At 34.2% G+C, this 21992-nt stretch overlaps 1 protein-coding gene across 3 annotated transcripts in view; it reads left to right on the forward strand.

Moving 5' to 3' along the window:
- The first annotated feature begins 3569 nt into the window (after window positions 1-3569).
- The window catches only part of LOC119637003, a 33317-nt gene continuing 14894 nt past the window's right edge, over window positions 3570-21992 (forward strand). The window contains exons 1-5 of one of the 3 annotated variants that reach the window (XM_038032777.1): window positions 3570-3656; window positions 15090-15295; window positions 19928-20063; window positions 20126-21228; window positions 21293-21352. In XM_038032777.1, the coding sequence (XP_037888705.1) occupies window positions 15181-15295; window positions 19928-20063; window positions 20126-21228; window positions 21293-21352 (1414 nt within the window). In that variant the 5' untranslated portion in view covers window positions 3570-3656; window positions 15090-15180. Of the gene's footprint in view, window positions 3657-3970; window positions 4050-13736; window positions 13953-15089; window positions 15296-19927; window positions 20064-20125; window positions 21229-21292; window positions 21353-21992 lie in introns of those variants that run through there. The other 2 variants (XM_038032776.1, XM_038032778.1) reach the window with 2 other exon arrangements.

Consider the following 21992-nt stretch of genomic DNA (forward strand, 5'->3'; position numbering starts at 1 on the left):
ACGACAGCTCCCCATATAAGGCATCATTTCGAGAAAATGGCCGTAAAAACCAAACTTTCCACTTTCAGGGTTTCTCAACAAAATTTTTATTTTTTTTTATACCAAACGAATGCCAGATAATCCAATGGCGGAATCCGGCCATTTTTTGAAAACAGCTCTCATATGACAACAGAATCTAATTTTTGGCATTTTATGATGAAATCGCCTACATAATAATAACTTGGAGTATAAACACACATTGATCTATTATTCGAATCACTTTACAGTTTCCCATGAAAAATAGTTCTTTAAGTTAATAGTTCACAAGATCTAATTTCGATACTTTATAACCGAAAAAGGGGTTTAGGTATTTTTTTTTTCTATGCTTCTCAAACTGTCTGTCATATATTCTATATAAATGAAATATTATTCAGAGTACGTATTAGTAGTAATAACCAGCCGTGCTCGACCATAACTTTTTAACTTGTTTCATAGCGCTTAAGAAGACTTTACTAGCTTTATATTTGCTACTACGAGAAAGGCCTAGTCTGCGCCACAAATAGCGTTTGTGGGACAGAAGCAAAAGCGACTTTCGCCAATCGATTTTTTAAACGATTTAAATGTGTTCACAAGTAACATGTGGAAAACGACTTTCATACCTTTACTTAGTTAAGTGAAGATTTTTATAAGACAGCATCATAGTTTGAAACAGATTTTTTTTTTGTTGAAATAACTAAAACGAATTAAAATGTTGTAGTTAAGTGCGGGCAGCGTAGAGTACTTTGCAACGAGCTATTCAGAGTACGACATTGAATAAGAAGTACTCGTAGAAATCGCTGTATCCAAAATTTTCAAAAGGGTGCGTCGTTTATCTAAAACATGTTAGATGTTCATACAAAACATATTAGACCTAACAAATTTCAAAAAAATTTTCCCGAAAATCGTGTAGATTATAAGAATCACGACTATCAAGTCACTACTTCGCGGGCTTAAATTTCAGTGCTGTTTCACTATACCTAGCTAAAGTGAATGTTGAGTCGGCAAAGGCATATCGATTGGGTCTCTTTCTATCTTTCCCCACTTGTTTCCGACCATCATTGTGTCCCACATAGAGGAGATATTCCCAGAGAAATTTTTCATTTAAAAAAAAAACAGACAGACAGACGGCAAGAGGGAGAGAGAGAGGGAGAGAGAGAGATTTAAAAAGATTCAGAAAATAGTTTTGATTCGATTGCTGCAGTAAACAATGGGTCTACGTCAAGTCGCGTATGTTTCTGGGTTTTGCACGCATCCACACAAGCCTAATATACACTGACCAATTAATAAAGAACAAATCTGAATAACATATGTTTAGCGGCCTTATGTTGTCCGGTCGATATAGATGCTGTCTTTATGTAAACATATGACAGTCAAAATATATAAGAATTGGGTCTACCAAGGCATAACTCGCGGGTTCAAATCTCAAGTGGTATGGTTTACTTTGGTCGTAGCTGTAGTGAGTATACAGTCCACAGAGGTATAACACTTGGGCAGAGACAACGACCGGGCTGCAACCGTCATCTCTATACCTCTGTTTCTTTTCTCAATTCCTTCTGATCATTACTGTGTTACACGAATAGGGTACATCACCTGAGTGATGGTCATATAAAAAAAAAAATAAAAATAAAAACAAGAAAAAATATGTTGAACTGACTGGCGAATATATTCACATATTATATATACATAGATATATATTAGGTTGGGGCGAAAGTTCTGTCGTTCTTTAATTAAGCATTTAATTTGAAGAAGTTTGACATATTTCTCAGCGATCGAATGATCCCTTGCAATCTCAAAGTGATTATCTACGAGTTACTCCTCAGTAAGAACCTCAAAATGGCATTATCATCTTCGTCGATGATCTTCATTGAAACTGATATCTCTCCAACGAAATTTGACAAGATATCTTTGACGGATACGAACAACATTTACACCTTCAGTTTTCCCAGGCAACGAAGGCTTTGCTTGCTCTCCGTAACTTATGCAAAGCCTTAAATGCACCTTATCCGGTTTGGACTTCGCAAGTGACTGATAAAAAGTATCCAAGGCAATCCTCTTATATCCCACGAGAGATACACTAAATAATAAGATGTATTGCAACTATGTGCCTTTGACTTGACAAGCACAATTACTTGTAAGGCGTAGGGTGCAGTGAATCTTTTCCATCAACCTATCGGATGTATACAACAGAACCATGTACCTGTTTACATATATACATATTGCCCTTCTTAGTAATTGTTATTTCTTGATTTTCAAAGTTGACATGAGAACTTTAATAAGAAAATAATTGAGATCACTAAGTTGCTCTTTCGGTTTAGTTTCTCAGGACGTGATCGCAACTTTAATGAAGACGGCACACGCACATACGGATGAAGATATACCAGAAACAAGAGGGTGTTAATAGCTAGCGTAGATGTTAGGAGTACATGTATTAGTAAATAAGTGTATGAGTCTTTGCAGGAAAGCCTTAAAACTGTTATTGCAGAGCAAAGATTCTTTTATCTATATCTTACAAGGGTAAGTGTTATGTGTTTATTTATTTTTTTTTTTGTTCGATTAATTTATTGAGTAATGTTAAGTTATGGACGCACAGACCGACGTAATGTTCGCCAAATGTAATTAATAATGCTTTTAATGTGTGTTGGTAACTTATATTTGATAAACATACACATTAAAATTTTGATTCTTGTTCGATGCTTTATGCATAAAAATTTTTCTTTATTCTCAGTTCAGCTACAGATAATAAAGTAATTAATGAAATTCTAGTTCATGCCATAGGTATGCGAGAAAATTCATTAGCGACATTTCAATCCTAAGATATGAAATGTGTAGATCGTTAGAAGAAACGAAATTCACCGCTCTACAGCTTTATAGTGCCATAGTTAAGAGCGAATCTCTCCGTTTGCTTTAAAGCTGATAACGCGATGGTGACAATGATTGCACATGTCTGCGTGTTTCTCAAAAAATTAATGGTGAACATGAAGGGTATATACATACGTTTGTTGGAGATTCTTTTGTTGTTGTTGTTGTTGCTGCTGCTGCTGTTGTTGTTTTTAATAGGCAGTAAGTTCATTCGGCATATTGTGTTTTATGTCTTAGCTTAGCTGAAATCTAAACAAACTTTAAACCGTGCAACGAGCCCCTTCCCAACTAATAACGATCGCAGGCAGATGCACAGATGTGCATAGTATAGACAACAAAAAATTGAAATGTCAGTACGAAGCTATCGGAGGCAACAATAACAACAACAACAACAACAACAACAACAACAACAACAACAACAGCAATGTAAACGTAAACATTGGCAAGAGATGCTTATTGCGAAAAATTGGTAAAATAAAAGAATAATTTCATTTGATTGCTTGCGTTGTTGTTGTTGTTGTTGTTCGCTATGTCGATGTTGCCGTTCGCTGTATATCTTTTGTTTTCCACTCTCACAAAAAGGGAACACAACTAAATCATTATTTAGAATTTTTTTTTTTTTATTCAATTTATTTTATTCAGTTTTTATTGCTGGTTGACTGCAAACGTGTAAACGGATGAGTTTCAAATAAAATTTTCATACCGCGTGTTTCAATTCCAGTTCATCTTATACAAAAATGAAATAATTTTTTTGGCATAAAATAATAAAATGAACAAAAGTAAACAAAGTAAAATTACATTTTTTTAAATGAATTTTTTTGAATTAAAATTTAAAACTTTGCGACCGCCTGGAATCAGAAATTACGAGATTTAGAAAACAACAAAACACCGAAAATAGAAGATTAGAAAAATTGAAAAGATTTTCAAAAATTACAACAACATTGCGTTAATAATGAATTAAATCATATTGAAATAAAACAAAGGAAAAAAAATCGTTCATTAAATTGCATTTTAAAGAATATAAAAAAAAAAAAAAAATAAGAATAAATTAATTAATAGAAAATAACATACATACATACTTACATACATATGAAGTATTAAAATAAACTTAGAACGAATGAATAAAAATAAATTAAATAAAAAACAATTTACAACAATTAAGGGATACGCTGGTAAATTACATGTCGCCTTAAGATGGCCTTAATATGAAGAATTATGTTGTTGTTGCAGCCATCGCTACAAAAAGGGAGCAAACTTGTTTACCGCTCACAACCTAGACTTTAGTCCGTTTGATATGCCATGACTTGAATAGCATACGTGCTATTTTAATTGATAGGTTTTGACAAATGCATATTGCAGCGCTTATGCCGCTTGCTTATGCGGCTACAAGTCGAATGTGAAATTCAAATTCAAAAAAGGGGAAATATCTCGCTCGATTACGTTTGAAACGAAGAAAAGACAGGAAAGGCGCCCATTAGCTTGCGGCTTTATTAGCAGCTTGCGGAAAGGTTACTTCTCCTCAGCTTCAAAAGACAGGTTCATTATACCATTGTTTAAAACAGATCATAGAGGGGATATCGAAAACAATAGAGGCTAAACTGTTTGAGTCATTAGTGACAAGGAAGCCATCATTGGTAATCAAATCTCTTTTGTCTTGTTGCCAGCACGACTTTTCAAGTGACCGATCGGCGTCCAGTAATTTATTGGAATTGATTTGTGGTGTGCATCGTGCTCTTTCCCAAAGGAAACAAGCTAATATGATTTATACGCACTTTTTCAAAGGTTCTGAAAAAACTGCCCGCAACTTATTAACCTATACATTGAAAGCCATGCGTTTCTCGGGAAAAATGATCGCCTGCTTTAAATAGTACCTAACGGGATGAAAACAACAAGTGCTGTTCAATTCAAACTTTTCACGTTAGGTTCTCGGTTCGTCGGGTGTCCCCCTGGAGAGTCACCTTGGCTCTCTTTTGTTTCTTTTATTTATAAACGACCTTCCCACCTATATTGATGTATGCTGATGATGCAAAAATTTTTCGTAGGATAACTTCCATTGCAGAAGTAGATCAGATTTGCAGTCAGATCTCAAGGAGATTGTCTCTTGGTGCTTCAAAAATGGGAAGTTATTAAACCAACAGAAATGCCAAAAATTTATCCTTTTCTTAATGCGATGACTTATCTACTAATTATTACCACGGGGCTTATTTTTAATGATCAAGTGGTCGTCTTTGACTCCATATTAAAATTTAATCATCATATCGAAAGAATTAGGAACGAAGCTACAAATCACTTCTAAGGTTTATGAACAGATGAAGTAAGCCAGTTGATAATCTCTACACAACTAAAAGACTTTACAAAGCGTTAGTCAGGTCGACGATAGAATTCACTTCGATTTTGTGGGCACCTAACTACAGATGCCATATTGAGCTTATTGAATCCGTTCAAAGAAGTTTTTGCCTTACGCAGTTTGGGTTGGGGACCTGACTGATTGATTTCTCCCTCTATCTGAACACAGATTAAAACGAATTACTTTTCTCACATTAGCGAAAAGCAACGTTTGGCTTGGTGTGCTTTTCATCATCAAGCTAATGTTAGATAATATTTGCTTCCCGGAAATTGCCCTAATGTTGCTAATAGGTACACTCTTTCCTCATCAGATTATTATTGCATTGCAGGACTGATTACGAACTTCATAATCCATTCCGTACGCTTTGCCGATTATTCAATCATAATTATGACTTATTTGATGCTGCCACAGATTATTATGAAATTGTGAAAAACCGCTTATTAAGATCTAAATACTGTGTATCATTGTATATGGGATAAAATTATTGGTAAATGATTATACCTAAAATCCGAATTGTTATTGTGAGGGATTTTGTATTGTTTGTCTTTGTAATTAGTAGCACATTCGCATTCTTTGTAGTCCTATGTTGCTCGGAATATTATATTTGTAGCAAACATTAATAAATAATTAATAAGTAAATAAACGAATCCATCAGTAACACATAACCTGTGAAGCTCTTGACTAATGAACTTGACTTGACTTTCTATCCGCACCAAGGAACAAATATTGATACAAAAGGAATATATGCGCTAGGGCCCCAGTAAGCGAACTGTAGTGGTAGTAGTAGTAATGGCAATATTAGTACTAAAACTAAGTTTTCTTTGTTAGTATAATGCATTATGAATTCATTTGACGGAAGCAAACTCTTATATAGTTAACTGCATCGACCTCTTAAGCGCTACACTGGGATGAAATTAGGTTTGACAAAATGACAAAAATATTTTGCAAAATACATTGTTATAGCAAATGGAGATTTATAATGAAAAAATTTGATGAGGAAATCCGTCAAGACCGGATGAACGAATCATGAGATATATATTCGTCAAAACTGGTTAAAAGTTAGAATTAATTGGGCTTTATCCTGCTCTACGTGAAGAATTTCCTCTCGACAGCCAACACGTTCGCTCGATCACTCAGGGTATGTTCCCTATACGTATAAAATGGTGATGGTCAGAAAGAAGAGGGGAGGAAGAGAGAAAGCTATAGGGAATAGACACCGTCTAGAGGATGTATATGCCCAGCCTATAAGTGTCTTCACTGACGGAGCATTGTAAGCTGTAAGCTTCTTTCGAGGTGGGTCTACTACACTGATACTTGAATCCGAGAACACCGACTTGACAGTCAATTTTTGTTTCAATGAGCTATGCCTCAGCTCTTTTTCTAATTTCGGCTTTTAGTGGACCTGAACAGGTTTACTCCGAGAACATCATTTCGATTTGATTGAAGAAAGCAAGCAAGCCTATGTCATTAACTATTGAGTACAATGACAAGAAATTTTAAAAGGGATGTTAGTGCCAAACTTAAAAAAGTAGACTGAAATCAAACTTAAAAAAGACACTGAAAATTATAAAATCGTACCAACTTTACTATATTTACTATCACAATGTAAATAACAAGAAAAAACATGTCTCCTTCTTGATACAACCAATGCAATTTCAAATTCGTAACTGAAAGAGTAAACTTTCTTTCAAATGTGTGCTTTTCACTCTCGTTGAGGGAAATACTCAACTAAATGATTGCACAATTTTTTCTTACGTCTTTCATCCTTTCTTCATTCGACTGAAACTGCTTGCGTTCAATATGTAGATCAATTATCGTAGAGCGCTATATAATCAACAGGAGTAAGTAAATAGTGTTTTCAGTCTATATACACACCTATAAGATGTTGTTAATTGTATGGTCTGCAATACCTATGATATAAACGGTATGTAATTAAATTTTCTAAAATAACTAAAGATATGTAACATTGATGAAATCATTTTACTAAACCTGAAACTGTTGTTACAGCTTCAATTGATACGAATGGTTTGAATGTATCTTTACTTTTTTTTTCTTTTCTTTCCTTTCCTTCATATTCACGCATACATTCATCACTTCAAGTAGAAGTAAAAACACAAAAAATGATTTCTGATTTGCAGGCGTATTAAAGGATCGAGATTAGTTAATGGCTGTTAATGTCTTTTAGCTTACTTTACCGGTTCACTTGATTGCTGAGCTTATACGAAGACTATATTGAATTTTCTTTATCTGAATAAGTTTTACAAAAACATTTACATCAGCATTCAGTTAACGTCAGAAAGGCAGACAAAGGTTCCAATACGAATGCACAATTAAACGGCATAAAATCTCTCACTGACCGCCATTGTATATAGATAGATTCTTTAGATCTTGGATGATACCTTGTGCACGTTACTAATAGTGTCTTATTGCCTTCTTTGCTACAATGAATGCATGTTCTACGTATTTTTGGCGCAATTAACAATCCCTGCATTTTTCCCATCTTTCAAGTGCAGGCTTATGTGTACTGCCATAATATAAATTTTGTTGTTTCAAGAATGGAAATAAAAAATGAGAAAATAATAAACAAGAGGATGTGGGACCGTGGTTTCCGCCACATTTGAGTTAAGACATTCCAAATGAGAGAACTTTAAAAAAATATGGGGAATTTTACAAAGGAGATGCGAACCTCTCATCCTCGCTAACTAATATATGAAGTATTTTGCCAAGTATTTTGTTAATTGTCTCTTCGGAACACTTGCAGTTACTTTTATGCGAAGTATCAGACAACGCACAGGCAAAGAGATGGAAAGACAGTCTTTACTACATTAAGGCAGAACATTGCGTTGATGAAGTGATATTTATTATTATTATTATTATTATTAATTTCGCCAGAGAAATAAATTCTAAGACTAAACTCTTAAAAGCACTAGCATCTAAGGCTATCGGCTTTGATTAAAAACTCTACCGCACTTGAGATTCGAACCCACGACCATTGACTTGCTAGTCGAGATTCCTCGCCTTCGGCTACTCAGGCGGATACCTCAATTTTATATCTTGCTAATATTTGATGTGTTTATTATTTGTCGCTGGGCATCGAAAACAATTTATAAAGCGTTAATTGTAATGGATTTTTTTTCTAAAGTGTTTGAAAACATTATAAAATGTTTGTATGATGAAAAAGTGTAATTTTCAATATTTTTTGATAAAAATTGTTTCACAACTCTATTTTTTGGACAACTCCATATATACGTATTCTTAGGAAATTTGAACTCTTGCATGCCAAAAAAACTTAATTCTTAATAATTTATGATGAATATGATAGCGATTTGGCATAAAACTTAAGTGGACCCAATTTGAACGATATCGGCCTATTTCTTAGACCCTACTCCACACTAGATTTCTAATGAATAGTGAGCCCATCAGAAAAATGGTTATTTTTTAAATATTTTACAATGAAAGTGGCCAAAGTAACCAAAAAAATTAACCATCGGGAATTTGGATCACATAGGTCTATTTTTTATTCCCCAACATATATAGGTATTATCAAGAAAAGCAAGTCGTTATTCCAGCTAACCGTAATTTCTAGTTTTTTATTGCGGAACCTGAAAAATGATAACATTTTCGGATCACATTATGTTATGTTTTAGGCATTCTCCAATGTGCGGACCATTATGAAAATAGAATGAAAGTGATGTGTAATTTTTAATGTATCATTACCAAAACTAGTGAATAACGGGGCTAGGTGAAGCGGTGTAGGGTATTTAAAGGTTATCCTTGTCCGACTAAAATATTCTTAATTTTATTATTTACTTTTATTTTGTTAATAAATTCTTCAAACATTTGTACGCTTTATAGTTATTCCCTTTATTTGGAAATTTGTCGTAAAATAAATGAAAAACATTTCTATTTGATTCTTAACCGTTGGCGTTGTTTTTTGTGACTTTGTAAATAAATTGTAATTTAAACTAAAAATAGCTGAAGGTATGTCGTTAAGTAAATGCGTTAATTTTCAGAAGGTTTTCCCATATGTTTGCTTTTCCAGTCCTGAATGAATCGTATATTTGCTATTGATAACGTAATTTTCTAATGGATTAAAACTTTTTTATAAGCAAGCATTTAGCCGCACAATTATGACATCAACTGATGATGACAGGAAAAAATATTTTATACATACTTACTATACAATTAATGGAATAACTTTATTTTTTGTTATTTACTTAAGCATACAAATCATAAACGTTCGATTGCATAATATAATATTATTATTTGTGAAAAAATGCCACAGACCGTTAAATGAATGCTTGAAAGAATTTGAAGGTTGAACGCTTGTTAAGTATCATATATATATTATCTTCATTGCAGGAGTGTATCCATCCATTAAGGCTTTCATTTGTTATACGTACTTATTTTGAATGAGATTAGTTTGTGTGCTTACATCTATTTCGGCTTATCACTCTTGTTAAATTACTCATTTAGATATTAATTTGCTGAGCTTAGGATTGAAAGTCGATCTAAGTTGTTTTTAGTTCTTCTACCGCAAGTTCTAAGAACTTATCGCTTCGAAAGCAGTTTTCCACTGTAGAGCGAAGCGTACTTAAAAACGTGACAAAAAGTTGTCACAATCTTACCTGATGGACTTATAATCCTCTCTAACGCATAACTGTGTTTATATGTTGCGAGTGCCTTTACGATCCAAATAGCGTTTATGAAGTCTTTGCCTTACGTTATTCTTAAATTTTGGCAATACGATGCTATGTCATTTTTTATCGGCAAACGTATTAAATTCACAGAAATTTTTTTTTAACTAAAAGGTGGATATTAAAGTTTAGTAAAAGAAGAATTAATCCAAAGCGTTTCCTTCATGACTATTAGAAAGAATAGTGAAATAAAATCATGATTCGATCGCCACATATTTCACAAAAATTCTCGCTACACATTAGTTATAGAAAAGACTTGAACTTGAATATCTCTCTAAAAAATCTTCGCTGTTTTCAAAGTTCATGACGCAGATATTAATCATGGAGCGCTTAAAACTGCATCTTCGGCAATCATTTCTTTTGTTGTTTGATTTGACGAAATCTTTTGCCGAAGCCCGTCAAAGCCTTTAAAAAGCTTATGGTAATGCTGCTCCATCATATCCCAATTGTCCACGGCTTAAAAGCATTGGTTTTGATGCCAATGACAGTGAATGGCCAGGAGGAACAATAAATCCTTTTTTGAAGTAAAAAATGGCAGCACCTGACATTCAAGCAACTCAGCCCAGGACAACTTTTACATAAAACTTGAAAGGAAATTCATAAATTGCCGGGAAGATAGGAATATGTATAGCTACCGAGGAAGATTATTTTCATTGAAGGACTTCTTACAGTTCACTGCTTTTCTTTTTTGAAGATAGCACCTGTAGAGATTTATTTATAGATCTAAGGTGGTCTACTGAATACACATCAAGTTTAATATCAATTCGAAATTTTGGTATCTTTTCAGTTTATTTTACTCATTATCTTAACTCCCTTCACTTCTTGACTTATCTTTTTTTTAGCTTAATTTTTGACTTACCCATCGCGGGCCAAGCTTGATTTTATGAATCTATTAAAGTCCACATGTGGCAAATTTTAGTTGTTTTATCTATAACTGAGTTCTAAAGATGGAAACCTGCGTACATACAAGATGCAAACAAAATGGATGAGATGCGGGAGGAGAAGAGGACCGTGCTTCATACAATTCAGAACTTAATGTTGGACAAGAACGTACATGTGCTATGAATTCTCTGATGCGTATCGTCACTAGGTGCTATAAACTAAACAAAAATGCAAGTGAAAAAATTAGGATCGGTCAAGCCCGACCGTTCAACACTCTACACTGGCTCGTCTGATAAAATTATGCATTCATTTTCGCTATGACACAACGAAAATTATACCTTGCCCCCAAGTAAAGGCAAGAAAGGTGTGTGTGTGTGCTGCAAATTTAGTTTCTTTTCAAAAATTTTATTAGTTTTCACCTATTTTTTTTCATAAAATACTAAAAATTAAAATTTATGACCGCATAATGCATAGCACATGAAACTCTCCATATGTTGTGGTCTTCAAAGAACTCACTAGAAGACTCACTTAAAGTTATCAAATTGCAATTGTTGACCCAATTTTTATCATAAAATCTTAAAAATTATGTCTTTTCGTCATAAAAAAACATTATATTTCGGGTTTCATTAAAACCCTCTGAAAAATTCTAGACTTACCCGATTCAAATTTGAAATAATTCATTCTTATCCCAAAATTACTATCATGGAGCAATTTTCACTACAAAGTATTGAAAATAGGAAAGCTTTAAGGAAGATGCAAAGTTTTAGTCTTCGTACGAACGGTTACATGGAAGGGAGTTCAGAAAGTGGATCCACCCGATCAGTGTTTTGTACAGCAATTTAGTATATCAAAATACTATTAATCGGCGATTTTTGGCAGGGATTAGTGAAAATTGTAATTATTTTCATATAACAAACGTGTCAATATTAGTCGTTGTACGGAGAGCGGCCGCAAAAATGAGCCGATTCAATCAATTTTTAATAGGGTTCATTCTTGGTCCAAAACACGCCAGTCTGCCAAAAACAAAATGGACAGGCGGACAGACAAGCTTAAATCAGTTCCGAAGATAAGTGCGCAAAAGGTGGGACTATCTTAAGCCTTTTTGGGTGTTATATATCTCTGAACAAATTTAATATACTTTGCCTCTGTCTCAAAAGTTCTATAGAGTATAATTAGTACACATTTCGCCTCTTGTAATGGTTATAACAAAAAGGCAAAAATTTTAATTATGTTCAAATGATTAATAAACAAAACAGAAATTTTTAAACAATTACTGATAATTTCGCTTTAATAAAATTCAAGCGAGCCATTAGAATAATAATTGTTGTTGTTGCGAAATATATAAAAATTGTAGAAAGAAATCTCATAAATATTTTTAACCGCTAAAAATTAAAGCTAATGTTACTTTTAGGTAAATTATGAAATTATAATCATGCGGTGATTTGCTTCTACACCTTAACAGAAGAAAGGCGTTACATTCGGCAAGGGTCGAATCTGTTACTACTCGCAAGATCTTCCATTATCTTTAGCTCTTAACCAATCTCAGCAAAATTAAACCATAATGATGAAGCGTGGCAAGCATTCAAATGTTGTTCGGTATAAGCAGTAAAGTACTATCTACCGCATTAGAATTCGAACCAGACTCTTCTGCTATACCACACGTGTAACACAGAAGAGTACCATTTATGGGTTTAATCTACCGCATTAGAATTCGAACCAGACTCTTCTGCTATACTACACCTGTATATCATACACAAACATACATACATATTTACACCAAAAGTGACGCTCAACGTGGAGTCATCTCATCGCAATTTGGATTAACATTCTATCTGGTAACGCAAAACCTTTGAGGTATCGTCTCATATCTACTTTATCGTTCGGAATCTCTGTTTGTGAAGATATATGTTGACGTGTTCGCACCAGGAACTTTCAGAATCATCTATGCCACAAATGTTTGTTGTTTATTTTTATTTTCGGAGGTAGACCCAAAAGCGTGAGAAATGAATAAACACAGGTTGAAATTGTCGACGGTTGGCATGTAGTTATTGTCAAACTACTGCTTACTTCCTCAGTTTATTGTACTTTTTTATTCAGTGTATTGCTGAATCTAAACTTTTTCTTTGTGATAAGACAGCATCGGTTTTTCTAAGTCACTATGGGTTCTTCATGTGAAAGTATTATCTGTAGACTTCACATTACAACAACATGTCACTCAATAAGTTCGTAGGATATCGTAAATGCTCATATAATTTTTTGATAATGACAATCGTCAAAGAAGACTGACTTCATGACCTTTCGATCATCAGCTTATATGTTACAATTGCTTTAGTGACACTACAAACAAAATTCCGATCGTTCCATGATTTCACAAAAACGAAAGTCGCGCTAAATTATCCCTCCGTAGTCCGAAAAATAGGGAAAATGATTACCTAGTGATCGCTAATACTTTTAATAAAAAATCTTATTTTACCACTTTTTTGAAATGCGGACTTTTTTCATAGAAAAAAAATAAATATATAAGCCGATAGTTCCTTATTCCCCCACCTAATACTTCAAGTCATATTTTGCTGCGAATAGGCAGCACTCTATAGGCAGTACTTTTAAGTAAATCTACTGAACATTTCTCGCTTTAGCTGATTTTCGAATTTAAGCCCGGAAAGCCTTTGAAACAGAAATTTTCTACACGACTACAATTTTCACTCGAAAAAGTCTACAATTTTGAAATCATAATTTAAGAAACAGAAAGGCTTAATAAATTCTTTGATTGACCTATGCTAGTTGCAAGTTGACTTCAGATCAGAGATCAAGTTGGAAAAAGGTTTTGGTTTCTTAATAGTAAGTTCATCAAAGGGATGGGTAATGACTATACAGAGGTATCTGTACCGTTATTTTTTTTCTTTCTAAGATTTCCTAGCAAATATTTAACATAACTGATATACTTGCTACGATGGGTATAATAAGACGGGGTTATTGACTGACTTGAACGAAAAGTGTTTAGTATTCAGTAAATTAAAGAGAATTCATGAAAATCATGATCATCCACGAGAAATTATGTATTCGAAATAAAGAAGCCACTGGAGCATTTCTATTCCAGTTGTTTCGTTTTTAAATGAACAAAAGCAAAAATATTCCAAGTTCATTAAAAGGTTTGTAACCGAGTTTGATTTAAATTTAATCTCGCTAATGAAATAAATTTTTAGTTCTGTTACTGAATCGATTGAAAGTAACTAAGTATTTGTACACTGACCTTTCGATGGACTCACGAGCAGTCGTACCGTTATCGATGTGATAGCCTCTCATGACTTCATAACTTGTATGATTTGTATCACATTTTGGCGCTGTTTTCGCCTATTCAGAGAAAGCTATTCCTATACAAACCACAGCCCACGATGTATCCTAATTAAATTTTATACGAGATATGTTCAAAAAAAAAAAACCTGACTTTTTATTTTTCCCGGAAAATATTCATTTATTGATCAAGAATGATAGATTCATATATGTTGGGAACATACGATATCTAAAAAGTCCGTACTTTTTTCTGAACACGCCTAGTATACCGTTATTGTTTAATGTATTATTAGAAAATATATCAAATTCATTCAAGATGGGTTATAATAAAAATATATATGTCCATATAAAGAAGTAATATTTTCTTGAGACGTAAAGTTAGTTGTCAATGAGCGAATCGAAAATGTCATCAATCAAAAGAAAAGGTAGAACAATGCAGTACATATGCACATATATATATATATATATATGTATACATGTATGTATATATACGCATTGCTGGGTTAAGAGTGTATATATATAGTTTGCTAGATTTCTAACGCCTATTTATAAAAGGGATGGCAACAATTATGGTACCTTACACCTTCGTAGAAAGCGTGAGAGTTTCAAGCAGAGATCTTTTCACTTTGCTTAAGCGCTTATGCTTCAGTACTTTGCAGCTGTAACTTGGATTTGTTTAAAGTAAATACACTTTAAACATAAGCAATTGAGCGTATCTGAGATTCGCCATGAGACGAGTAAAATTTTCTTACTTGTGTTTTTAATCATAAATCTCTTCTCCTCCTTCCTATAATTCTCTTTATTATGTTTGCGTTTCATTTATTTATTTACATTTTGTATTCTGCGCAAAGCAGTGAAATTTTTTTTTTGTAATTATTTATAATATTTAAAAAATTAGTTTTTTTTTTTTCTTCTTTTTGTTTTTTTTTTTCTTCTTTTTGTTCAAGAGTAACTTTGAAGTTCTTTTCTTTATTCTAAAATCATTCTTATTTCAGCGTTCAGTGACAGAACTGCCCGCAACGAAATGTGAAATTTTGATAATTGGTTTTTGTAAAAAAAAAAAAATAAAAAAAAGTGCCGGAAAAAATGTTTCATTGTAAATATCTTTTAAAAACTCTTTGGATTTCCTTAGTATGGTTTAATATTACATCATGGACTAATGCTTTATCGGTGGATAATCAATTGGTATCGGCTAGAAATGGTAAGTGAGTGTATATGTTTTAAGATTTCCATCAAAAAAAAATAAAAAAAATAAAAAAAACATAAAAAAGAGTTTGGTTTTCTCTAAACGTATTTCAATAAAACTAAAAATAATTACTTTCGGCTTAAACCGAATTTTCAGCACCACCACGCGTTAATGCAAAACTTGGAAATGGAAAATTTTTACGTGACACTTGGTCGAACGGACCGTAGGGTAGATTTAGTTCAACTTTTAAACCGCTACAGATTTTAACGTTTAAGTTAAATGGTTTTTCTATTATCGTGAAGTTTCCTTTTAAGGGGAAATGCTCTTTAGCGTTAGCTTTACCTTTAGCTTTAAATAATTCCTGAATTGTTGGTTGGTTGGTTGGTTTTCGAAACAAAAAATTTGTCGATTTAACTTCGGCATTATCATACGACACAATGATGGACCAATAAACTGACAAGCGGAGAAAAAGCTTTATCTCCACTGAGAATCTTACGCTGATGCTTATCGCCGGTTATTGGAAATCGAAGCATAAATCTAACATATTTCCATCCTTTCAGTAAATATAACATAAAATCGGAACAATAAAAATAACAAAAAAAAAAAAGTTAACAAAAATTTATAAATTTTTATACTAATGTTTTCATGCACTAAACTGCTACCACAAATGTTGCGATTGTGTGTTGTTGTTATTTCTGGTGCATGACGAAAAGAAAGAATAGCAAACTAATACGCTATAGTTGGCCAACAGCGAATTTTCAAAGACGGCCAAAAAAAAAAAAATTATGAAAACAAAATCGCGCATAATAATAGCGCAAGTGCGTAAAATGCAGTATTTTCAACCTCTCAGAAGGCCATTTCTAATGGTAGACTGATCGAAACAATTTGTTTGGATTAGCTGTAGTTCACTAATAGCTCTTGTTTCAAATTTTTATTCATCTAGTGAATGCTAGACACCTTTGCATAACGTGCCCCATACACGGGTGCCACATTTATGCAACGGAATGATAAATTATATTAATAAAGTCGAAAGGTCAGACGGTCGGACGTTGTAATCGATAAACGCATGTGTCTGTCCGTCTGTGTAACGTCTGTTATAAACATTTTTCGGACCGCAAAAAGCAAGCTGCCGACTTCAAAGTTCTTCAAATTTGTCAAAGGAAACGCCTGTAGTACCCCATAAACTGAGGACACCTCTGCTGTTCCAAAGGAATAGGAAATTGTTTTCGTGCTCATTACTTAGGAAATACATCTTGTACAAAAATGGAAAAAAAGACCACACCTCCTCAAAATTATAATGCATTGAAATTTCATTTTTTCCCCAATATGCTTAGAAGGCGCAGAAACAAACTTCAAGAGCCCCATAAAGTATATAAATTCAGAAACAGCTTCAAATTAAGACTGTCCGCCAGTCCGTCTCTGGTAAACATTCTCCCATTTCGACAAATAGACAAAAGAATTTGAAAGTGACCTAAATTTTTCAAAGGACACGCCTACAACGCCCTAGCGCCTATAAGCCAGAAGCTTTTATTTTCAAAATACAATAAATCAGAACTTGGCGCTCTCCTTACTACAGAGCGTGAAAATTTAGTTCCTTGCCTTTGTTAGGATAAGGATGATGGGTATAAAAGATTCGGTCGCGATCGAACTTTTTACTTGGGTTGTTTTACTCAATCCACAAGTTGCAATTTTTGACATGTTCTGATGAAATGTAGTGCACCGGCATATTTTGAACCAAGGACGAACGCTTTCGAAAATGGTTAAGGTCGGAAAATTTTTCCGTTAATTTTTCCGATATTAACTGAAATAGCGTAAGGTATTTAATGGTGAGCTCCCTTATAGCGATTTTATTTGTTTATGAATTAAAAATCAATTTAGACAGGTTTGTCTATTCTACTGTCTTTGATTGGAAATCCATAATATCAGTCCTTCTAATCCTCGTCACAAAAACAAAGTGATATTTTCCTCTTTTTCTTAAAATACGGCTTTAAAAGCAAGTTTTTACTTAAGAGCTTCATGTCGCATCTTTGTTATTCCCGTGTCAAGTGAAAAAATTACTTAAATCGGATCAAAAGTTGTTTCGAAAGATAGATCTCCTATTCAACATAAATTTGTTATGAGCATTATTTTTATCACCTTTATAATTTATTTACTCCAAAAAAATCAATTCCCAGGCTGAACAGCAAATAGGATGAGTACTAGCAAGTACGACTACCGGCTCCTCTGTTTTTAAAAGGTAGACCAGATGATTTGTTAGTACCAAGTTTTCCTGGTACTTTCAAAAAGCTTAAAAGTAATATTTGATATCTTTACGGCATACGGTGTAAATAATATGAAAAATGGAGTAGACCGTCCTATAAAACGGTAGATACCTTCTGTATTATATAAATCTATGTAGTACGAGTCATTTAACCCGAATCGATTAACCCATTAAAATAACTTTCTTCAGTAATCAGGTTTAAACACTACATGATGACAATAACTTTTTTTTTAATAAATGTTTTTCTTTCACAAGAAATATATAAAAGTTTATCGATACATATTTTCCAACTTTTCTATCTTTGTGGAATTAATCGTTTTGGCAAATGAGTGATAAAATCGCAAAACCTGCCTCGTTCTCTTGCCGCATTATACGATCCTCTTGTAATATGTCATACGAACACAATCACAACTTTTCCGCGATGTGTGAGCCCATGTTATAGGGAATTGTACTGTATAGATATATATGGAGGGTCTGCGTCTTCTCCACATTTTGCAATCACACATCGTATACGAGCTTGTTGTTGATTATTGTAACCCCCTTCTTTCCACGAATTAAGAGCTAATCCTCTCTTTAAAGAGGGATCATATAACCAAATTGCTTATTACATATATATATATAAGTTTAATTAAAAACACATACGCACGGGCCAAGTTCGAAATCGCACGTGATATAAAGTTATATAGTACTGTTATCATAAACTTACAGTTTATGGCTCTAATCAGTCCATCAATACAGGGTCAATGGAGGATTGAATTTGCAACCATTACTAATTTGCTTAAAGCGTTATATTTGCTTCCTTTCACTCCGAAATATATCGCTTTAATACCACTCCGATTTTGTAGGCATAACACACGGTCGGTTGGAAAAAAATGAGTTAAGATGTGTGTGTTGGAAAAACATAACTGAAGGTGACTGAGGGGATTTTGTTGCCAATTAACCTTTTGGTTGTCATATATTGTGGCCTAAAATGTGTATGTAGGAGAAAAACTAAATATCGCCGATATCCGGCGGATCCGCAAACGCATTTACCATAGCTAGGACACTAAATCAAATCACAGTTATTATCAGTATTTCATAAATTTGTTTTGATTCGATTATTTATTACATAATCCTTCTTAGTTATGCTCACTATGAATGACTCTGAACAATTTACGTGGCCGCCTATCTAAGCAAGTGTATCTTGACCCTGCCCGATGGTACACGCAGTTATATAATGCGTCACCTATCATGGGTTAGTCACCGAATTTCCAAAACGGTAACACAATAAAGGGCAGCCATCATCTCTCTTCTCTTTTACTTCTTCTTTTCAAGTTGACTCATACTTTTAGCTACTGCTCCCCTTCGGATCAAATACTCACGTTTTGCAATTTCACAGCCGGATAGTTTAAGTATTGAGTTTAGGTAACACGAAGACCTTCGCGATGTGTTCCGTACCGGACCGTTTCGAAATATCAGATCAATATATAACAATAAGGCTTATATTCTATCTCTAGTGTCGACACAATAGACGTTAAGCTGACATGCACGCCAGTCCAGCTATATCTTTTATTATTCCCAGATCTCCATAATAGTCCAACCATAAAAAAGAGGACAATTCTTCTTCTAGATCCACCAACTTTCTCTATAATGAAAGCGCATGCGAACTACGAGCTGCTTATCAAATGCTTGTAACTCCTAGGTTTGATTGCTTAAATTTTTATCAAAAAGAATAATGAGACATGTTTATTGAACTTTATCCATCTGTCCGTCCGTCCGTCTGTTGTAATAGAGCTATAAAGGCCTAATTTAATATCAAAGTATTCTCTTCATTTTCGCCAAACAAAGTTAAAATACCAGGCTGTGATTATGATTATTTCAAACAAATAAATGACACCGCAATGAATGACGAATGGCCTAATATTTTACTCTGTTTTATGTTTTCACACGCTCTCATAATTTATGTAAATTTGAAACAATAGTAACATAAAAAAGGGGATTTGAATTTGTGGAAATTCAACTTTTACAAGGTCATTTTTTTGAATATGAATAATAATTTTTGGCTCACATAGAATAATTATTCTTCCATCTATTCGCTTATTATCCATTGATGAGCAAACTTATAATGAAATCCAGAAGTAAAGGTCATAATCACTCAAGTAGAAGAAGAATTGAATGACGCGTTATTGAGACGGGAAATAGCCGCTATTTCTGTTTGGAATTTCACTGCGAAAGCTGTCCATTCATTTCAAGCAACATTGTTGCTTTTTGCACTCGGTGTCGTAAATGCATCTTACATAAGTATTTCTGGTATTTAATGTAAATCAATCACTTTGACACATTCTGCAGTAACATATCAAATTGTTTTCTTTTTCTTTTTTTTTTTTTTGTTTGCATTTTACTTTCAGATTGTTTCGAGCGTGTCGCTTTGGAGGCAATGTTACCGTTCGAAAAAGCATTTCGTACCGAAGACATTAATTCATTAAGAGTATGTAAAGAGAGATGCATTCAAGCAGGTGATAAATGCCAATCTATAGCATTTGGGTAAGTAATCATTTATAAATAGATAGATAGGTGGGTGGAAGAATCAATTAATTTACTTGTAGAGTACATCGTCGTGGTAACGGTACTTGTCAGCTATCTGAAGAATTATTCGGAACTAATAGTGATTTTGGGAACGGTGATGGTGCCAGACCAAGTGGCGTTATCTTCGATCCCGATTTCGATTTATATGCGCGCAAAACAAATTGTTTTGACTTTAATGACAATACCATCGTAGATCAGGAGCGTCAAGATGTGAGCGACGACTCAAAGACAAGTTTGGTGCCTACAACGTCACCCGTATTTCCCGCCAAACATGAACCTGAAAGTACTTCAGTGTTACTAGTAAATCCCACGCCTAGTATAACTACTCTCACGACCGCTGAAGTCGCGCCTGAGTATCCCATACCTACAGCAGCGGGTTTCGAAGATAATAGGCCTGACACCTTTGCAACAACATCATCAGCATCAGCATCTAACAATGGCGATCATTTGCACTTCTCTAACGACATGTATCCATTATATAAATATCCAATGCTTTATGAGCCAAATTATCCAGCTCCTAACGGAGAAACATATACACCAGGTGTTTATGCTGCCAATGCCCCTGAAGTCGATATATACAATAGGCCTTCTGTTGCGATGGACTTATCTCACGACAACATGACAATTATTCGTCCTCCACCAAAGCCAATGTTTGGTTCAGGTTATGGTAACGGCTTTGCCTATGGATACCCAGAATCTCATAATGTACAGCCTACTTCAACAGCCATGATTAACGATCCAAACTATCGCAACCAATTTCAGCACCCAATGCCAACTTCAATGTATACGCCATTTAATAATACTCCGCCTATGCTTTCTCAACCTCAACCTCCTTCTTATGGAGACAGACCACCACCACCACCACCACCGCCAACGTCACAAACCTCTCAACGGGGCCCTTACCATACATCAGAATTTACTCACCCATCTGCAGAGCCGTCCCAAGGAGCTACGCCAACGCCTGCACCATCAACACACTCTGTAACTTCGTACGGCCATCCCAGCAACGGTCATCGCTATGACGAGCACTTTATGAGGAGAAACGATAGTAGCAGTATCGGTGATGATAAAAGGATTAACACCTATTTCAATCCAGAAGATTATTTAAACGGCAGCAAGAAAAGTAAGTTTACCAAATTCTTACAAAATATTTCTTGGTTTTGCTAATAAAATACTTCAATTTTCAGGACCAACCCCTTTCTTACACGATAATAGATATTTGGATTACAACTATAGCCCATTAACAGGTAAGAAGTAAAAATTAAGAGCTTTCATTACTGTCAACATAAGCTTCAGGTATCGTAAGATCAAAAGAATAGTTACGTAGTTCAAGAATTCCAAATTTCGATCTAGTAGGAAGCCATAAAGAAAGGGTCTCGGCTAAATCAATATTTTCGCCAAACAAAATTGGATTGGAAGTCTACCTTGTTTCACTTGTGACTGTAGCAGCATCTGTACATTACGACCGGTCTGTTCCTCACTCTGTAGCAGCGAACTATTAGTCCGGATAATCTGTACCTCCCGATGTATCGTTAAACATTTTCGCTTTGGATATATTGTATTAAGCTAACAGGTTGACCTTAGTCATAAAGAAGTAATCCGCCAAATAGACCAAAAGTCTGCTCTAACATAAAGGAGTGAAGCCGGCGAAAAATCCTCTTCCACTCCGTTATTCGCGGTGTTTTATTGGCAAAATTCTCATTACACTTAATATCGCTTTAGTAGATTTCGAGTTAAATCTAAGGCTTTCGTGTACCGCAACATTTTTGTTTTGTAATATGACCCATCCCTCTGTGGATATCCCTTTACGTGCATGTAATACGTTGTTGATCGGAAAGAAGTGGAGAGACAGGATGTAACGGCAGCCAGAATTTTTTTGATGCGACT

Source organism: Glossina fuscipes, unplaced genomic scaffold, assembly GCF_014805625.2.
Source record: "Glossina fuscipes isolate IAEA_lab_2018 unplaced genomic scaffold, Yale_Gfus_2 42, whole genome shotgun sequence".
Classification (NCBI taxonomy): domain Eukaryota; kingdom Metazoa; phylum Arthropoda; class Insecta; order Diptera; family Glossinidae; genus Glossina; species Glossina fuscipes.